The 21969-nt window shown below is 43.3% G+C and overlaps 1 protein-coding gene across 2 annotated transcripts in view; it reads left to right on the forward strand.

The window, feature by feature from the left end:
* Positions 1–21969, forward strand: part of LOC118085291 (transmembrane protein 263-like) — a 300491-nt gene that overhangs the window by 148988 nt on the left and 129534 nt on the right. Inside the window, exon 3 of one of the 2 annotated variants that reach the window (XM_088669216.1) lies at positions 12723–12854. The exons of the other annotated variant lie outside the window; for it this stretch is intronic. Coding sequence (XP_088525342.1) covers positions 12723–12854 — 132 coding nt within the window. The remainder of the gene's footprint in view (positions 1–12722; positions 12855–21969) is intronic. 2 annotated transcript variants of the gene reach the window in all.

Genomic DNA, 21969 nt, shown 5'->3' on the forward strand with positions numbered 1-21969 from the left:
CTGTTTTCTGTATGTAGCCACTTTTAATCTATGATTTGCGGCCATTCATTATCTTTTGTAGAGACTGCCCTGTTTACAGGACTCTCGTCTTCTTGTGAGCCGCACAGACCAATTTGCCTAGTGCTCTAATATGCCGCTCACCCGCAGCCCACTTCTAAGCAGTGAAAGTTTGAGGGAAGTGGTGCTCATCCAGGCTTCCGTTTCCTTTGGGGAAGGGTCACAGTAAGCTTGTGGTATTTTGTAAAACTGAAGATTCATCTCATTAACACTCAACCAGTTTTGCTCCCCTATCAAAGTTGGCCCATGGGGAATGGGGGGGGGGGCAAGGCTCTGGCTGACCCACTGGATCCATTTCCCCAAGCCTGATTTACGCAAACCAAAGTAGCACATTCTTTAAGAAGTGGGGAGAGAAAGGTTAAGCCCTTTCCAAAACAGTCCCATTACCATAATTGAAAAAGCTGGTTTCCATATTGTTGTTTGCATCCACCTGACTCGGGAGACAATGGAAGAATGCATCTTTGGAGGTAAAGTCAAGCCACTGGAGAGTTATAGCACTTGCTGTGGCTGCAGAGACTGATACGGGAGAGACATGTTTTATTGCAGATGGGGCAGGTGAAGGCATCCAGGTTTTGCTGCTGCAGGTGCACCAGGGCGTTTCTTCCCTCTCTAACACACCAAGTTAAACATGTCCAAGTAGTTTGACCTCCTTAACAGTCTCTTTTAACAAAAACAGAGTCGGAGAATTGGGGGGAATCCTTGTGTGAGCATCCAAATCAACTCCAATCACATAACAATTGCACGGTAATGCTTTTTTTTTTTTTTGCCAACTCAAGTGCATATGAAGTGTTCCTCAATGAATAGAGAACCTGATTTTTTTTTACACTATCATAAATAGCATGTTTGAAAATTTAAATTCTCAGAGCTATTTGTCAGTTTAGTAGCCATTTCGTGTCATTTTGTTTATGCTAGAGACAAGGAAAATCAATGATGGCATTCACAGCAGACACCTAAGATATGCAGATCAAATCTAGGACATTAAAATTCAAATTCCATGGACCATCTTCTCTCTCTCTCTCTCTCTCTAATACACACTCCCCCCCCCCTTCATCTTCCTCTGTCTCCTCTCACTTTATCTGGTGAGGGGAAACTGTTGCCATAGCAATAACATCTTAAAGTTTTCCAGAAGTGCTAGAGGAATAATTTTCTTTCCTGCTCCTCCTTAACAGTTCAGGAAAATGGAGCTTATTACAGAGAAAATTCTTTTTCTTTGTGATTTGATCGGAGATGAGCCAAGTATTTTGCAGTCTCGAGGAAAGCTGCCTTCTCTGCGGTGAGAAACCCAGCTGGGCTGCCCACTGCTGCAATTGGTCTGACCTAAAATGGATCGTGTCTCTTTTGCTGCTGATTTGGACAGTAGGATTTTGACCAGCCGGCAAATTCTAAATGGGAGAAGAGAGGAGGGCAGGCTACAAGCCACCCACAAAATAGGTAAACCTACTGAGATAAACAGACGAAGCAGCAGAGAGTACAAACATATCTAATGTCTCCCACTTCTGTGATAGCTGTGGTGTATGTATTCTGCTTTTGAAGAAAAACAGTTTTAGGCATCCATTTTGGGTGGGCTCCACATGCCTCATAAAGGCGGCAAGGGGCATGGTCCTGTATCTGTATTCAACAAGCAGCCCCAGCACCTGTAAGCTCTTAGGCAGTGTTCCTCAGTGGCTGTGTCCATGATACTTTATCCCATGTGCTCAAGATTCCTGTCTTTCTTCTTATTCCAGACTTACTCTTTTGTAGCCAGGTCTCCATAAATCACTCAGGCCTAATAAAAGCCATAAGCTAGTGTTTAAGCACTCTGGGAACTGTAGTTCAGTCAGTAGACTACGGGAGGCCTCCTAACAACTTGCAGCACCCTTAGCAAGCCACAATTTCCAGAATTCTTTGGGGGACACCATGACTGTTTAAAGTGGCATGATATTGCTTTAAATGTATGGTATGGATGGGGGCCACCATTTCACTAAGAACCCAAGCTGATCTTGCTAGCCTGAAGCTGTGCCATCAGTTGTCCTTTCTCATCCCTCATGTATTGTTTCAGGAGGTTGTTTTCCAAATCTACAATTGCTTCAGTTGCATTTTGTGTTTCTTATAATTCAACACCTGTAGACCTTCCACTTAAAACTTGGTAAGACGCCATGAACTGGCAGGGCGATGGGGAGGAGGAAGAGGATCCTGGCGAGGGGTGTAGCCAGGAGTGAGAAACACCGGGGCAAGTAGGGGATGGAGAAGGAAGAACTCACAGGGTGATGGAGAATGGCAAAGGGATGGGGATCCATGCACAGGAACCAGAGCAGCAAGACCCATCACCAGAGCCAGAGAGGTCCCTATCTCCATGATCACAGTGGGCTCTGAGGCGTAGAGAGTAGTGGGAGGAACAGATGCAGCCCTCCAGATGTTTTGGCCTACAACTCCCATGATCCCTAGCTAAGAGGACCAGTGGTCAGGGATGATGGGAATTGTAGTCCAAAACATCTGGAGGGCCGAAGTTTGGGGATGCCTGCTCTAGAAGGCTGAGGCAGTCGAGGGCTCACAGTGGGGCTCGCTAGTCCTAGGAGGAGGCTTGTGATTCCTCAGTTGGAGTAGGTTTAGCACAGGTGAGGGTCCTATGCCTCATCAAGCCCAGATGCTGCAATAGGCAGAGCCGAGCTGCTGTGGCTACTCAACTGCCCATGTTGAGGGACCTCAGAGAAAGGGCAGAACTCCTCAATGCCTTCTTTGCCTCAGTCTTCTCCAAAAAAGAAAACAATGCCCGACCTGAAGAATATGGAACAGATGATTCATCAGGGGAAACACAGCCCAGAATAAGTAAGGAGGTAGTACAAGAATACTTGGCTAGTTTAGATGTATTCAAGTCTCCAGGGCCAGATGAACTACATCCAAGAGTATTAAAAGAACTGGCAGAGGTGATTTCAGAACCACTGGCAATAATCTTTGAGAATTCCTGGAGAACAGGCGAAGTTCCAGCAGACTGGAGGAGGGCAAATGTTGTCCCTATTTTCAAAAGGGGGAAAAGAGAGGACCCAAACAATTACCGCCCAGTCAGCCTGACATCAATACCAGGAAAGATTCTAGAGCAGATCATAAAGCAGGTCTGTGAGCACCTAGAAAGGAACGCTGTGATCACTAAAAGTCAGCATGGGTTTCTGAAAAATAAGTCATGTCAGACTAATCTGATCTCATTTTTTGACAGAATTACAAGCCTGGTAGATGAAGGGAACGCTGTGGATGTAGCCTATCTTGATTTCAGCAAGGCCTTTGACAAGGTGCCCCATGATATTCTTGTAAAGAAGCTGGTAAAATGCGGGCTAGACAATGCTACCATTCAGTGGATTTGTAACTGGCTGACTGACCGAACCCAAAGGGTGCTCATCAATGGCTCCTCCTCATCCTGGAGAGTAGTGACTAGTGGAGTGCCACAGGGTTCTGTCTTGGGCCCAGTCTTATTCAACATCTTTATCAATGACTTGGATGATGGGCTTGAGGGCATCCTGAGCAAGTTTGCAGACGACACCAAATTGGGAGGGGTGGCTAATTCCCCAGAGGACAGGATCACACTTCAAAATGACCTTAACAGATTAGACAACTGGGCCAAAGCAAACAAGATGAATTTTAACAAGGAGAAATGTAAGGTACTACACTTGGGCAAAAAAAAATGAAAGGCACAAATACAGGATGGGTGACACCTGGCTTGAGAGCAGTACATGTGAAAAGGACCTAGGAGTCTTGGTAGACTACAGACTTGACATGAGTCAGCAGTGTGATGCAGCAGCTTAAAAAGCCAATGCAATTCTGGGCTGCATCAATAGGAGTATAGCATCTAGATCTAGGGAAGTAATAGTACCACTGTATTCTGCTCTGGTCAGACCTCACCTGGAGTACTGTGTCCAGTTCTGGGCACCACAGTTCAAGAAGGATACTGACAAGCTGGAATGTGTCCAGAAGAGGGCAAACAAAATGGTCAAAGGCCTGGAAACGATGCCTTATGAGGAACGGCTTAGGGAGCTGGGTATGTTTAGCCTGGAGAAGAGAAGGTTAAGGGGTGATATGATAGCCATGTTCAAATATATGAAAGGATGTCATATGGAGGAGGGAGAAATGTTTTCTGCTGCTCCAGAGAAGCGGACACGAAGCAATGGATTCAAACTTCAAGAAAGAAGATTCCACCTAAACAGTAGGAAGAACTTCCTGACAGTAAGAGCTGTTCGGCAGTGGAATTTGCTACCAAGGAGTGTGGTGGAGTCTCCTTCTTTGGAGGTCTTTAAGCAGAGGCTTGACAGGCATATGTCAGGAATGCTTTGATGGTGTTTCCTGCTTGGCAGGGGGTTGGACTGGATGGCCCTTGTGGTCTCTTCCAACTCTTTGATTCTATGATTCTATGACCTTGTTTTGGATGTTCTTGGACCTCTACAGGACTGGGTTTGGGGTTTGATTATGGGCTGTATCCTGACTGCTGGACTTCAGACTTGGCTACTTGGATCAACCTTGGACTGTGTTTCCTGACCTTTGGATTTTGCTTGTGTGGCTAGACCTCCGGACTTTGAACTTTGGACTTGACATACTGACTTGTTGCCAGGTAGGCCCTGGGGTTCAAGACACAAAATCTCTTTTACGCTTGGAATTGTATTTCTGTTTGAGAAGGGACCTGAATAGTATATGTGGTATCCCCAGAATCCCAGGCAAATGATGGAAACAGTAATCTATATATTCCTAATTCTTAGAGGATAGTATCCTTTTTTCTGACCTTTTTTGGACTATGTTAAAAAAACTATTGCTGGTTGGTTTAGGACCAATGGTCAGCCCTGCTTCAGGAGCAAATGGGAAGAGCTGACAAGAAAGGTCCATTGAATGTTTGTCTTTAAAGTACAACTCACTTAATATTCTCCTCGCTATTCTCACATTTAATTATAGGTTTTGGCATTGTTTTGTTTTTGCTAGGTAAAGCATAAGGATGGAATTATCCAATTCTTGCATCCTAGAAATGATTTCATTTTTTTATTTTTGTCCCAAGTGTTGCTTTAAAACATTCATGTAATTTTTTTTCCACCTACAATGTTTGCTTTAGCAACCTGTTTTTCAAATATGCAACTATTTCAGAAGCATTTTGTGCTTTAATAATTCAGTCACCCATTGACTTTTCACTTAAAACCTGGCTAGCCCCTTTTTAACACTTCAGATATATAATTGGCTCAGGGCCAGTTTACACATTTCTTCCCAAGTCTGTAAAATCTGCACACAGTGACTTTACCACCTCATTTATCTGAAATAGCTCCTGTGTGACATATTTTCAGAGATGCCGTATCAGAGAAAATGCTAGGTTTGAAATATTTTCTCTCATATTGTAAGTTCTGCAATTTTTATGTGGGGGGTCTTTTGGGTGGGGGAGGAAAGCTGCCCCCATAAGAAAATTTTAAGTCGACTTTACCATCTCATAAAGGACCATACTACATTTAAAGGATATGATATCTCCCCTGGACCCAAGATTTTGCCATCTGTGGGGCAGGATGCACTCAAAATCATTGTAGACAGTGCTTTGGTAGATAATATATGTTTGTGTGAAAATTAGGAGTGAAATGGGTGTGTATGTGACAGCAGACTACGGGGGAGAGTGGATGTGTGAGAGAGAATGGGTAGGACATTTGCTGTCTATGAGGTGGATGAAGGGAGAGAGATTGAATCTTTGTGTGAGGACGAGCGAAGCTAGGGTTGATATGAGGCACTACAAAGAAAGAATATGTGCCAGAAGTGTGTCACTGGGTGGAGCAGAGTTGTTACCCTAGTTTCCTGGCTGGTGGGTTGCTGCTGCTTACTAGGAGAGAGAAGGGAGGGACAAGATGCCGCAGAGGTTGGCATAGTGTGAACACATGGGCAGGAGTAATAGAATGGATGTGTCGGTGCATGTGCACCATGCTGACCTCTTTTCTGCCTTGCCTCTCCTCTCTTCGAAATCAACAGCAACCCACCTGCCGGAAAGCAGAGCTACCCCACTCAGTGACCTGCTTCTAGAATGTACATATTACTTTCCTCCAGAGGGCAGAATTATAAACAATGGGTGGGAACTGCAGGGAAACAGATTTTGAGTAAGCGTTGGAGAAAATAGTACGGCAGAGCTTTCTAAACTGTGTGTCACGGCACATTAGTGTGTTAGCTGCAGTGTGTAGGTGTGTGGTGCGAAAGCTCCTCCCGGGACTGGAATGGGGTTAGTCTAACTTCCAGTTTGCTAGCAAAACTGAATTGTTGTGTTGTGAAATGATGCATGTCTAAAAATTTTGCCACCAACATGAAAAGTTTGAAAAGCTCTGCAGTAAGGGGCTGTTCAACAGTGGTCTGCCCTGAGACAGTGGGCTTTCCTCTACTGCTGGTATTTATGCAGGGACCATGAATGAGGGATGTTGTTGCATTCTTCATTGTAGATCCTGCATGGTGCTGAACCAGATGACCCCAAGGCCCCTTCCAGTTTGATCATCCTATGAACTATTTCTTTTCTCTTTTTTGCAGATTTCTACTTTTCGTGGTAGTGCCGTGTATAGTTAATATGGATTTAAATTTTCCTCCTTCTGAAGCCTTTCGGAATTTGTATGCATGTAGTAATGTCGTGCTACATTGAAAAGATGATGAACTCTAGTATGTCCCAATATTTCTCTCATCTTCTTTTTAAAAAGTTTAAAAGTCTAAGCTCTGACTTAAAAATACCCCCATATTTCCAATTCTCACGGAATCTTTTAACATTCATTTTGACAACCTCATTTTATATGAAGAAAGATCACATCTGTATCACTGTTGGAAATTTCCTCAGTGGCTGCGGTACAGAATTAAGCACTGTGCTTTAATTATAGCTATAGCCCTCTAGTTAGACGGAGAGGCCTGTGGGCATCCTCTTTCAATTCTGATACATATTTAGTGGATTAGGATGTAGTGGCTGAAATTTGCTACAGTCTGAAGCAGGACAAAGAAGGCCTCAGCACAGGCATCAGTAGCTTTTCACCAAGTCTGCAAGGCAGATCAGTTCAGCTCTCTGGGCTGCAGATTTTAGAGGAGGGGCACCAAGAAAACGTTTCTCTTCACCTAAACACATGATTAGAGACTGCGGGAGGCCAGCAGCTCGCAAGGAGCACCTGGCCTACCAGATGATTTTCTTCTGTGTCTGGGATCCCGCCTGTGGTTCTAGATGGCTCTATACTGCAGCTCTGTGGAGTACTATTCCTGTCACTGTCATTGATGTCTTCATCAGTTTGTACTGTGTGACTGAGTGCACATCTCGCAGGTCAAGAGGGGACCAGAGGTTCCTAGGATGTGGCAATAAGAGACATCTGTCTTGGAGGAAAAAGGAATGCTAACTGCTGCAGTAAGCAGGTGTAAGCAGTGTAGGCCAATGCATGGAGGTGGCCAATGCTAGTAACTGCATCTTATTCAAGAAATGCTTAAACTGGTCACAGCAGCACCTTTGGCAGTTTCCACTGCCAATGTATACAGTCTTCCCTGGCATTAGAAGACTATCAACCCTGTTTTAGAAGAAGTAGCTCCCAGCATTGCATTGGTTATTATGTAGTTCAAATTTGGCAAGAAGGATCGTGCTTTAGCTGGATTAGTAATTCTTCTACTGTTTTCACTGGAAGCAGTCCTGAGGTGGTCATGGACTTGCCAAATGCCTCATACAGATCAGTAGGAGTACTGTACTATAGTCTTTGCCACATTGTGGGTACAATATGCCCTGTTCTTCTTCTTTGAAGGAAGGGTGTTAGTCCTAGTGTACTTGAATAGAGGGAGAAATGACTACAGTTGTTGAAGTGGTAATATCATCATGTGCATGTTTCTGTTCCACCACGGGAGGTATGCAAAGTTCGGCAAGTTACCGTGTTTGCTTTTTTTACCACTAGAATTTTAAAATAAATTACCCTTTCCCTCCTAAAATGCATTCTATTGCCATAAATATGTGAGTTTCCCTGTTTAAAATAGGAATAATACCACCTTGGGATATTTGATCATTGGTAATCAAGCTCTGCCAGTCACACATGAAGTAACTCTGTACCAATCTCTTTATTTGAGAATGTTTGATTACAAATCAATGTACAGGCAGTGAAGCAATATATGTAATTCCATGCTCTTTTTCCAGCGCTCAGCACCACTCACTGCATTTGCATTTACATCCCTTTGAAAGGTCCATGTGTCCCACAATCATCTAATGATAAAGTGGAAGGTGAGGTGCAAAATTTCTAAAAGGGCTCCCTTGCATGGCTTTCCAGTACGCAGACTTGATTTTACTTAGTTACAGTTCAATTCTAATCTGATCTACTCAGAAGTAAGACCTACCTGGGACATCCTCCCAGGTAAGCGGGGTTAGAAATGCAGCCTTTCCCAAAGCGATTTACATGAATTCAAAATTAAAACACCCGGAAGAAAACTGACAGAATGGCTTTAGCATGAAAGGCTCCCCCGATTAAGGATGAATGCCTTGCTCCACACTCAAGGCCACATTGGACATGTATCCTAAGCAATATTTAAGTTTTTAATGGTCTTGGAGATACACAATGGAGAAGGGGAAGCAGAATTGTGTCTGAAGCTGCCGCTGTCTTAGGTAAATAGAAAGGTATGCCTTATACAAAGTCAGATCAATGATCCATCTAGTTCTGCAATGACAGGCAATAGCTCTCTAGGATTTCAGAAGGAGTCTTTCCCAGCCCCACCAAGATGCCAGAGATTTAATGTGACACCTTTTGCATTCGAAGCAGATGCTGTATCACTGAGCTATGACCCTTTCCTCATTGTCCTGCCTAGGCAAGGTTCCCAAGCTAAATTCATTCAGCTTCCATGATACAATGAGCTGGCCTTGATACTGATAGCTCCAAAAAAAAAACAACCCCAAAAAAACCCAACAACTTGCAAATGGTTTAAAAATCATGCACTTTGACAATTATAAGGTATTTATTTATCTGCTGCATTTGTGTACGTTTAAGACACATTGACATATAGTCAAGTTTTTCTCACTAAGCATAAGGGATGGGATACCAGTAAAACTATCAAGAACAAATAATTCTGTGATTCCTGCATGTGCCTGTGGAATGCTTAAAACATTCAGTGCAGATTTTGTGCAGCACTTTTCCTGTTTTGGATCTTCTGAGTTTGAATTTCTCGCTGCTCTGTTTTTCTCCATTCTCTTATTCTTTGTCCCTGTGGACATTTCAAAGCAATAAAATAGTTGGCAGGAAGAATGCTGGATACACAGTGCCATCGTTAAAACAGAATTGCACCCTGCCACACCAGTTTTGCACTAAGCCCCTAAGTCAGTCTTTCTTGGTTCATTTTAGCTCTAAAATGAGGTTTTCTTCATGTGCCCCCCCCCACAAGTGCTGCAGCTAAACAAATCCCTGTTTTGGGTTTCGGGCGAGCTTAGGAATATATGCCCCTACAAACAAGTGCCGCACTTGAAATGCTGCTAGGAATGCAAGCATGTGGGTGACAGACATTCATTTCACAGCATGGCATGATTTTCTTTCTTTCTTTTTTTAAGTAGCGTGGTTGTCAGTGAGCAGCAGCCCTGTAGCAAGATGCGTTTATAAGCATCTGCTGCTTCAGACGGTCCAGTGTGTATCACTTCCCTTTCTCGCAGGCAGGCCGTGAGAGTCTGGGGGCAGTCCGAGGGCCATGCGCTGAGCTGTCTTGATTTGCAGGATCAATGAAAGCATAAAACGCTAAGTGTCAAACTAGCAGAGCTTCCAAGTTCAAGTGTTTGACTGCTCTTGAATTCTCTCCCCCTTAGGGGAGAAGAAAAAGCTTTAATTTATGAAGTGTCACAACACATTACAGCGCATCGCATCTTAATACGCCACTGCATGGCGCTGGCATTTGTTTGCTTTAATTCCTCAGAATAGCTTTTATTTGGAGCAAATGTTCCCTTCTACTCAAACAGTTCCTGGTCTCCCCTGCTGCGTGTTTTGTCAGCTTCCCTGGGGACAGTTACTCCTGCAGAGCTCTGCCCTCTGCTGGTGATGGGTCAGGCCTTTGTCATGAGTTTTAATTGTTCTCTTCTTAGTAATTGGGAAGGGGAGGAGAAATGCCGCCTTTTGTTTCTTCTAAATCACAGTTCTCTGGGGATGAGGTGCAAAGTGGCTCCTGTAGAAGATGTGTGTGTGGGAGAGAGCGAGAGCACATCACTCTTGCAAAAACAAAGAGCTTTCCGTTTCATGGGAGGAAGGAATGAAACCAAGTTCCGTTTAATGGCCCTCCATGACGTCCCTTTCTGAACATGTGGTGAAGTAGGAGCTTTCCAGATAGTCAGACTACACAGAGCAGTGCCAAATCTCTGCCACCTTAGGCAGCAATTGCATCTCATTTCCTGTTGCTCCTCGCAGGCCTCTTTTTCCTGTGCTGCAGCAGTCAGAGAGGAATACAGAGAAACCCTATCAAAAGAGCGCCCTGTGCCCCTCACCAAGATGCAAGAGCTAGGGAAGGGCTGAGGTGTGGTCCAGGTAGGCTTGGGAACATCCCACTTCCCAGCAAAGTTGCTTCCAGTCCGAACAGACCAGGAGTAGGCAAATGGTGCTAGAGTACAGATCCCCACCATTCTTGACCCGTCCTGGCTGCAGCTGGCTGGATTTGGCAGCAGAAAACCTCCCTAAAGATAATACTGAGGTTGATGGGGGGGGAGTGCTGGCTAAAACAATAAACTTATCAACTTGAACTACAACAGTGGCTATCTCTGTGACAGGCAGGGATTTGTTTTATCTACTTAAAAGCTGGGAGTGGTAGGTTCTTTTCTTTAAAAACAAAAACCAGCCAACCCAAAACTCCTTTCTCTTCTTGGCTCCTATGGAGAGGCAATGCGGAGCAGCCAGGCGGCATCACAAGAAGAGAGCAGCAAGGGGCTACTAACCAGAGGAAGCCACTATAAACTCTGAAACTACTCATCATTTCTGCACCATGCAGGGCTTGGGCAATCTTTCTCCTGCCTCCTCTACTGCTCCCCTGCTTGGGCCATTCTGATATCCCAGCATGTGAAAGAAATGAAACGATTTCCAAACGACCAGCAATCTTGTGACAGTTAAGTTACAGTACAGGAAAGTCTCCCCAAAGATCTTGTCTTCCTGGCCTTCTTTATGCTCCTTGGCTTTGGGTTTTGAGAACTAAAGACACATGGTTGAGCCAAGACATTTTGCTGCTAGAGGTGAAGGTCAACACCACACCCAGTTCTACATATAGAAGTCATCCAGACCACGACCTGTTAACGTTGATGACAGGGCAGTCTTAAAAAATTATTCACCTATATGCTGTTTTCCCTCCAACACTGAACAAAGGCCAGTCCATTCCATTTCATTGAATTTTGGCATGTAGATTAAGTGGTGCTGGTGGTTGTCCTTACTGACTGATACCTGCTGTTTTGCATCTCTAGTTATTTTGTGCATGAATTTGACTGAGGGTAGTGCATCAAGCAGTGTTCTTAAGTACTTACTTGGGCTCTCTATGTTCCAATTTGGCTGGTGATGCAACAGACACCCATTCATCACAGGAAGGCAGGGAGAACAGAAGTAAGAGTGGAACGGAGACAGTGAGTTCCATTGAAATTGGCAGCATTCAGCACTTGACTCACACATGTTCGCTGAGACAAGGAGAGATTGTTGAGCTCTTGAAATGGAGCCGATGGTGCCAAAGAATAACAGCCATCTCCTTGAATATTTCCTGCTGGTGGGAAATAACCAACCTTGCTTATTCAAAAGCTGTGTTGCCAAGATGCTAGCTCATTAAATCATGACCTTCGCTACCCTTTGCGATCCTAAACTATTCATTCTAACAACTCCTGTTGTAATAGGAGTAACTGAGGCTGCGTTAAAACAGGGTTCTGACATCTCCTTTCGGTCTGGTGCCAGCTGAGTTTCCTCGTATTTATATGCATATAAGACTGGCCTACACAAATGCTCTATGCATAGTACAAGTCATTTCAATGAAATTCAGGTACCAATGTGTTGTGGGGGTTGGTGAGAGAGAGAGACTGTAAAAATAACTTACCTTTTCAACTATATTGTATTGTTATGTGTATGTTAAGAGCAGCAAAGCAGCCATGGTCTGATGCATCTAGTTCAATAAACTGTAATGGGGGAACTCGGCTTACTGAAGATAGAATGCGGATTGGAATCTCATTTACATTCTCTTGAATATACAGGGCACCTTGAGAAATAAGGTTGGGGGGGGGGGATATCCAGTTCCTTGTCCTGGCTTTAGTTGCTTGTCTTTCTTTTACAAAAAGAGAGAGTCAGAAGAGGAATTAAAGCATATTTTTGCTGTAGCACTGATTTTATTTATCTCTGAGATGATCTTTGTTGGACCACATTTCTTCCACATTGCCTTTCTTGGAACAGAAACATAAGCAACCTTTCATATGCCTGAAAGACTAGACCAGGCATCCCCAAACAGTGGCCCTCCAGATGTTTTGGCCTCCAACTCCCATGATCCCTAGCTAACAGGACCAGTGGTCAGGGAAGATGGGAACTGTAGTCCAAAACATCTGGAGGGCCAAAGTTTGGGGATGCCTGGACTAGACTCTTCTAAACATAGATGTGCATTCCTATGGCATGGTGACCTAGGTGTTACTTTAGCAAATAACACCAAAGCTCCATTTTACATTAGTTAGCCTGCATTTGCTTTCTTTTGTCCTTTACTTAAGTGTTTTATCGTAGGTGTGCGTGCACGGAGTCTGCCCAGACATACCCTGCAGGGAAGCAGTGGTAGAGGAGAGACAAGGGAGACAGGAAGCAGACTGCCACCTCTGGAGCCAGTCACTTCACTGCGGCTTCCAGAGACGGACACAGGTAGAATATCCACTCCAGCCTTTTTCTTCGGCCTGCATCTTTCTCATGGCTTTGTCTCCATCCGAGCTCCACTGGCCACCTTTTGTGGGGAGAGAGATATGGGGTGCTGAGGAGCTGCTTTTGTGGTACAGAAGCAAGAAGAAAGATGGGGAGCCATCCCACCCTTGGCCCTCCAGATCTGCCCTGCCTCTGATCAGCTGGGCACAGGTTTATCTCTGCAGGAAAGATCTCCTGTTTTGGCTTCTTGACCAACTCTGGTTGTGGTTGCTTTGCTAGCTTTTTACATCTTTACCTCTCTCTTGCCCTTATTTGTCATGTCATCAAGACTACCGCAGCCAGAGGAGCTGCATGATCTCTGGACTATATACCTGAAGGAGCGTCTCCTCCCCCATCATTCAGACTGAGGTCCAGCACCGAGGGCCTTCTGGCAGTTCCCTCGCTGCAATAAGTGAGGTTACAGGGAACCAGGCAGAAGGCCTTCTCGGTAGTGGTGCCTGTGGAATGCCCTCTCAGCAGATGTCAAGGCAATAAGCAACTATTTGACTTTTAAAAGACATCTGAAGGCAGCCCTGTTTAGGGAAGTTTTTAATGTTTAATGCTATATTGTGTTTTTAATATTTGGTTGGGAGGAGCCCAGAGTGGCTGGGGAAACCCAGCCAGATGGGCAGTGTATTATATATATATATATATATATATATATATATATATATATATACACACACACACACACACACACACACACACACACACACACACACACACACCCTGCCCATCCTTTGCAACCAAAGCGGTTAACTAGTTTGTAGCTTTAGGCTTTTCTCCACTTTCCCACTTTAAATAGGGGTCAGGTGGAAGCAAACCCAAGTTTACAAAGGGAGGTAGCAGCTCTTAGCTTTGGCTTTTCCTCCTCTTTTGGAAGGAACTGCACCCCAGGGATTTGAGTCAGCAGGTTAGAGCAAGAGAGCTCCCAAAATCAACCCTAATCCTGACGGAGCAAATTAATTGATTGATTCATACACTTGACCTATTAGCCAGCCTCAGTACTACAAATGGGATGTGGATATCCTATTTATCATTTCAGCACAGGGTAAGGGTCTTGGAAAGCAAAGTCTTTTAAAGGTCTACAAATTTGCTACCCTGTGATACAAAGATAGCAAGTGCAAAGTATTGACTACCCTCCCCCTTTGTTTCTGCCTCCCACATCCTTGCTTGCTCCAGCCTGCCTGCATATCACATGCAGAGCCCAGTAGGGTTTTGCCTGGAAATCACTGGGATTATCTCCCAATTTTTTCTCAGATAATTCAACCGAGAGGTTATGAAGAGCTGAATGATTTGGAGGCTTGGAATCACAGGCTGTGAGATTTAGGTTGCTCACAGGTGCCTATCTGGACAGAACAGTTCGATACTTATTTTATCTTCATTTAATTGGCTTCAGGAAAAATCTATCTTCTCTACCTTTTTAAGGGCCTGTGTGAGATTTCACAAGGACAATACGACCTCAGTATGTTGGTTTCCCCTCTCCCCCACATATACACTGCCCCTCGGTTTTGAATAAACATTGGCAGCTCCCACTTAATGGTGATTGTCTGGCTTAGAGAGCTGCTTTGTGGTTCTTTGGGTTTAGGGAAAGAGTTCAGCTTTCAAACACTCTCTACAAACTTAAAAGCTGTAGCGTGCTCACTGAGTCCATCTTATACCACTCAACATACGACAGGAAATGGAACGACCTGCCTCTCATCCCCAAGTGAATAACAATTGAGTAGTATATTTGGGACGTAGAATAGACACAGCTGATCTTTGAAGAAGTTTTTGAAAAATAGCTAAGGCACTTATGTATAGATTATGAGCAAAAGGGTTGTGATACATTGGGAAAGGGAGGGAGAGGGAGCCATTACTGAATTGCATTTCCCGAACATGTCTACTGCCTGGCAGATAAATCTTGTTCACATTTACTCAAGAGTCAATCGCATTGTGTTCAGTGGGGCTTATTCTCTTATTAATTGTGCTCAGGATTGCAGGTTGAGTCTCCCAACAGGATCTTCCACCATTATTAGCCATTCCAGAAAGAAGGAAGCTCGCCAAACCCTTTCCCGGTGCTCGGTTTTGGGAAACAAATGAAAATGTGGTGGACTTTGTTTGCTGTTACAGTATTTACAGGAAAAATAGTTTCTACTTCATAGCCATCAATACCTTGGCACTTTAAGTCCATTAAACTGCTGGCAGTGATAAACTTTAGTAATGGGCAAGTGTTGATGTAAACAGGGGAAGAAACCTTTGTGCTTTGCTTGAGCAGCTCTTGGTTTTGCAGTGTGACCGTGCCATATGAAAGGACTTTGGCCAGTGTCCAGTTCCTCATGGCTTTAGCCAGGTGTCTTTAGGAGAAAGCCACGGGCAACTGTCTCACCCCAAATCACAAAATACCAGGAGTGGGAGGAAGTCAGGCTGTGTCTCTTTCATGATCTCTCAAGGTCATTGCAGCTGTAAGTGAAGCTGAAATAGACTGAATTTGTGAAGGGCTGTGGGTTAAAATAATAGTAGCATGCTGAGCTAAGTTGTTTCGAGACACATAGATAAGCTGTTAAGGGGATGCCTCACCGTATCATCCACAGGTTTCTCAGGAAGATAACCTTATTTATTCTGTTCTTCATGCAGCCTCTTCAGCATGGGGAGAATATTTATTCTCCTCTGCTTCTGCACAATGTACACTTTCATAGTTTCTGAAATAGTACCAATTTATTTTCTGCTGTGTATCATTCTCTCCTTTCTTCCCTGTATAGTCTAAGACAGTTCTGACCTGTTTGGAAAGAATTGTGGCAGCCTTTATTTACTGTTGGCGTGAAAATAAGATCCTAAAACCCTTCAGTGTGGCTGAGAGAAAAGGGTGTGGAACCTGAACCAAGATTCTGCATCAGCTTGACTGCAAGGTTGCTGTTTGTTCTATCTTGGAAGCATCCCTCACCAGATTTACTTACTTACTTACCAGTACTTACTTACTTATGGATGAGAGATTTGGTGGTTTCATGTTGTCAGGTGTAAGCTAGGCTGAGAAATCAGTTTTTTCTCTATGCAGTCCTGCCAAGTTGAGTTTGAGGGGGGAAATGTGTTAGAATGAGGCAGTGTGCTTCTGAATACCAGTTTATGGAAACTGCTGGGAAGGGAGAGTGCTCTTGCACCCGGGTCCTGCTTGTTGTCTTTCTGTAGGCATCTAATTGGTCACAGTGAGAACAGGATGGTGGATTAGAAGGGACACTGGCCTGCTCCACTGGAGCAGTGCTCTAGCAAGCTCCTCTTGTTATGTTCTTACACTTAAATGCAAACAATAATAATTCCCCCATTGCTTTTCAAGTTTCCAGTAAGTCATCTTGTAATATCTGTGTCATACTGCATGTATACTGACATAAGATTGGAAAGTCTTAAATCAAGATCACATTTGTACCTAGGGCTGTTCCAAATTTTTGAACTTCAAATGGCTTCTTCACTATGTAATTCCAGCCAAACAGACACCACATAGTGACTATGGGGATGTCATAGGACCATGCGACTAGTCAGATTTGGCTATGTGATGGCCACACTAAAGGCAAATGAAGACTCCCATTGCCCTCACTCTGAATGGTGAGGGGGAGGGAATTCGCCCCATTGATCCATCAACCATAACTAAGTTTCACGAGTTGTCACACTGCACTGGTAGTTTCACTGCCCACGAGCACTGTGTGGCATTAAAAAAACACTTGACCCAATCATGCATAGCTGAGCCAATGTGGATGAAAGTGATATAATGCATGTTGCGATGTATGAGAGCCCCACAGAAAGCATTCTGGAATCAAGCTGGATTTTCAGAAAGGCTTTATTCAGTTGCAGTCTTGCAGCATCATTAAGCAAGCAGTCTTGGTACATTCAGGATACACGGCACACAGGTGGAATTACATTCAGGGAGAAGCTGCCACTTATTCACATCCCAACCAACCAACAACCACAGTGGGAAGTCACCCATGCCTCTTTATACTAGCTGGGAATTATACTAGCTATACTAGCAAGGAATCAATTAGGCAACGCCCCATGTCCCGTGATGCTTAGCCATCACATGCTCCTGAGTCAGCATTCCCAATTAGCACAGAGTGTTTAACTCCTCAATACCCACAACACTCCACAACACCCACAACACTCCCACAACACTCCAACAAATGCAGTACAGTTGGAAAACTGGATCCATACCACTTTACTTTCAGTAGAATGTGTGATCAGCCCAGTTGTGGTAGCAGTGGGGAACAGTTCCCTCTTTTTTCACATTCCAGCATACACTTTGTGAACACCTGCACACTTTTGCAAAGGGATGGGGGGGGGCAATCGCCAAAACAAAAGTGGACATTTCATGGGGGGATGTTACCCCAAGAGCATTTTGGTTCAACATTATACCCCACCTTTCCTCAAAGATCCTCAGGGTTGTATTTGTTCAGGTTACTACACATTATCCTCACAACAGCTATATGAGAGAGGTTAGGCTGAAAGGCAGAAAGTCTGTAGAGACGTTGATCCAGCTGGCTCACCAGTAGAAATAAGTGATCCGCGTTGGAGAAAGGAACTCGCAGAAGATCATTTCTCTGTGGTTGGAAAAACCACAATATGTCTTTTCTATTCAAAGCCACAATACAGTATGTCTTTTCTATTCTGGAAAGAGAGAATATGTGGTGGATCTCTCCCATGACTTTACATTTTTCACATGAGTAGACCTCTTATGCACAGCCACCCCTGTGAACCTCATGGCTGAGATTTGAAGCCACCTCTCTCCAGCCCAAGTTTGAACTTCTATCCAAAACACAACATTAGCTCTCTCACAAGCCTTCCTTATCAAAGTCAGGTGTGTCTGTCTGAAAAACTGCTGAGGGAGCTGCTGCTTCTGTGGTCACAAGAAGCACTTCTGCAAGTCATGAATAAAATCTCTGTGGTGAGAAGACTTTATAATTTCCCTCACAAGTTAGACATGCATGTTCTGAGACAGTGTGAATGTATCTGATTTGCAGGGGAACATGACTATAATAAGTCTTACCTGAGTTTTGTTCTGGGAACAATTTGGGGGACCAGTTAATGAAAATAGGAAGTGACCCTGCTTCATGTACCAGGCAGAGTGGGCCAAGAGGTAGGGGATTGTTTTCAATATATGGATAGGTATAAGACAACAGAAAATAACAGTAGGATAAAACTTTTTTTAAAAAAAGTCCAATCTTAAAAACACCCACCGAAATAAAAGTAGCTTCAAGGCTTGCCTAGGAGTGGACAAATAGATCTTTCCTGATACACAAAATTTCACTGTACAGTGGTGCCTCGACTTACGAATTTAATCCATTCCGAAGGCACCTTCGTAAGTCGAAAAATTCGCAAGTCGAAAAACGCCATTGGAAATGTGATTTCCCATAGGAATGCATTGGAAATGGAAAAATTCGTAAGTCTAAAAATTCATAAGTCTAAAAATCCCTATCTAAAACCGCAGCGGTTTTTCCCCGGATGTCGAGACATTCGTAAGCGTGCGGCCATTACCCCCATTCGTAAGTCGAAAAAATCGGTTGTTGAGTCGTTCGTAAGTCGAGGTACCACTGTACTTGAATCCTAGTCAAATCTAGGCCTCGGCAAAGTGAGATGCCTGCCTAGTTCCTTTGTAGTCATTCTCTTTGGAACTTTTGCCTTAACTCTTTGGTGCACTTTGCTGATGTCTCAAAAGAGGCAAATAGGGGGCAAGATTTATCTGTTTTGGCAAACACATTCTGTGAAGATTCCGTTACGAATTCTGATATGCTAAATTTTGCTGTACAGGTACTTGAAGCTGAGCCAAATCTAGGCCTTGGCAAAGTTAGACATGTGCCCAGTTCCTTTTACAATTATTGCCCTTGGAACTTTTGCTTTTAACTCGTCTGCGTGCTTTGCCAACGCCGCTTTGTCCTCAAAGCGATGTGCACCAAAGGAAGCACACAAAATTTCAGGCTGATTGAAAAAGTGGCAGATACATCATTTGTTTGACTCTCTGATGCAAGCAAAAGAGATAACATGTTGCTCTGTGTGCTTCAGCAAAGTCTACCTTGGCAGTCAACTCAAGCCAGGAGGCTTCTAGGAAGCCAGACTGCCGAAGGGTCAGCCATGCATGAAAGCAATGAGATATGTTGAGCATCTGTTTCATTAGTGCATCATTAGCACTGGTTTATTTCTCAATGCCTCATCAGAGGCAGGAAAGGGGTGCAGGTAGCATCTTTCCTGACTCCTGAATGCATCTGCAGGGTACCTTGTTTACATCAGGTAAGACTTTGCTTGATGGTCATTATCTTGGAAAAAATGAAATGGGCACCAGTGTCCTCTGTAATAACTGCTGTTTGCTGACAAAGAAAAGCAAGCAAAATAATAGAAACTAATCTGATCATTGCATCTAATTACAGAGAAAAGGAAACCACTAAAAGAACGTTTTGTCTTAAATATTGCAATAGCTCCCTTAGAGCATTTTGTAGTTGGAGGTGGTGGTGAATAAATATTGACTATAACTTCCCAAACCTATTAAGCCTAGACAAGTAAATCTCATTTTATTTATTAAATGTGTTTCAATGAACTTCAACCAGTATTAAATTTAGCATCTTAAAAAAAAAAGCAACCAGAAAACACATACAGCGCAACCACGGAGTAACCTTCCAGAAGCAATAAGCATTTTTTCCCCTGGTCCTTCCCATCAAAGAGCATGGCTGTGTTTCTGGCACCCCAAGTTGCAGTACATTATCTAGCTATGCCGGGTAAGTATCAGCAAAACAGCCATTCTTTTTTATTATCACCCTACTTTAATAACTATTATTAAATAGTAAATATTCCTATGCAGTAAATATTTAATTAGCTATTGGGACTTGCAAAATCTATTGCTTTCAATAAACACACAGAGCAATATATTATTCTGATAATTTTAAGGAAATACTTGGTATGCAGAGCATAAAATTAAAATGGCTAATGGCTCTATCCTTTGTACATGGCAAAGATGCACTGCATCTCTCCTCCTGTAGCTCAGCGATAATGTTATCTTCCTGTTGGTATAATCCTTCAGCTCCTGCCCGAGCCTTGCACTACACACTCAAAGCATTCAAGGGGCCATTGATTTTGGGAGCTCGAATGTGATGTTAGAGATAGAGAACATCCACAGCTTTCAGCGAAGACGAGCAGAGTGGGAAGAAAAATGGTAACTGCCCAAAATGTAGCAACTGTTAAAACAGAGCTTTGTGTCTGTGTGTGAACAGCTGCATTTGTGCTTATCTATCACTATTGGCCTCATAACCAGTATTGCTCAGGAATTCTGAGAAACCCAAAAACTCAGTGCACTTTTGAAAAGTTTAGTCTTCCATCTTGATTCAGAATGGCATCCAATTGTATACCACCATAGACAAAGATCTGCTTTTTGATCTCAGGAACCATCATGCAAAAGTTGGGAAATCTCAAGAATTGTCGAAATGCATGGTGCACAAACAAATAATTTTTAAGAAGCATATATAGTAGATTCTAAAGCAAATGCAGCTATGCCTTCTTGCTCACCAGGCACCTACATTAACATTTTCTGGTGCCAGCCAGCCAAAGGCATTCCTTTTCTCCCAGGCCTTTTAACACCTTGTAATATCTATTCATGTAACACCTGTAACTCCTTTTTTTAATTCCACTTCCCATCTCTGAATGTCTGTTTTATTCCAACTGGCCTGTGTTTTAGTCATAGTTTGTTGGAAGGGTTACTTCTTCTTAATTACATTTTTTGTAATGCATGAAACCACACTTCCTTCAAAAATGGATTTCAGGGTAGTATACCAAAAAAATAAATTGTAATACAACACTTAAACCCGTTGTGAGAGCAGGCTGCCTTACTAAACTTGTATGCTTTTATTGTCTTCTTTGCTGTGTGATTTTTATATTGTATTTGTTTTGCATTATCGTATGCTGTGCTTTGATTTAGCTTTGAACCTAATTGTTGAAGGTCACCTAGAGAAGTTGCATTATGAGGTAGCAACAAAAGAACATTTATTCGGATACTGTGTTCTCCAACACTGGGAAAGCTATATAAGGCCTGCATGATGAATCTCATCTCCCTATGCTTTTTTTCTTGGAAACACAGACACACACACACACACTACTACTACTACTACTACTACTACTACTACTTCTTTGGCGATCAGGAGAACAGCCTTTTACCAAAGGTGTCATGGGCTTTGAAGAAACTCGATCTCAGGATGCAAGGGAGAAATGTGCTAAGAGGAAGGTACACTTGGCAAATCCACACCATGATCAACTCCCGCCTGGAAACCAATGTCCCCACTGTGGAAGGACGTGTGGATCCAGAATTGGCCTCCACAGTTACTTACGGACCCATTGTTAAAATCATGTTAACTGGAGCGCTCTCTCTCTCTCTCTCTCTCACACACACACACACACACACTTCCTCATTTCCCAAATGACCAACCTATAAATGTGTTACCACACAGCAGGAGCATGGAGGTCTATGGACCTGCACAGGGATGAGGGGAAGGCCTTGGAGGAGCTAAACATTTCCCCAATACCTTATCTTACTACCTACCGGTACTTGTCCTCTAACACCCATAAAGTAGACTAAGTAGTGGTGTAAAAAGGCATAGCTTACTGTAGTGTCAGCAGCCCCAATATGTCCATACTAGTTGGTTAATTGCATTTGTTTGGAAAGGAGGATATACTGAATATTGGGGAACTGTTCCCTTTCTGTAACTTTTCGAGTCTAGCCTTTGGGAATGTGCATATAACAGCAGTCTACTTTCTGAACAATCTTCAAAGGCAGACCAAAGCACAACCTATTACAGTAGTCTAAATGGACTGTTGTCAGAACATAAATACAGGTGAAACTCAGAAAATTAGAATATCGTCGAAAAGTGCATTTATTTCAGTAATGCAACTTAAAAGGTGAAACCAATATATGAGATAGATGCATGACATGCAAAGCAAGATATGTCAAGCCTTTACTTGTTGTAATTGTAATTATTTGTTGTTAGGCGGGTCAATTATAAATGGAATGCAATTAATGAAATGTAATAGCGATGTTTGTTTTTGTTTATTTTTGTATTATTGTAACTATTTGTTTTATTAC

This window comes from Zootoca vivipara, chromosome 1 (assembly GCF_965207765.1).
Source record: "Zootoca vivipara chromosome 1, rZooViv2.hap1.1, whole genome shotgun sequence".
NCBI lineage: Eukaryota > Metazoa > Chordata > Lepidosauria > Squamata > Lacertidae > Zootoca > Zootoca vivipara.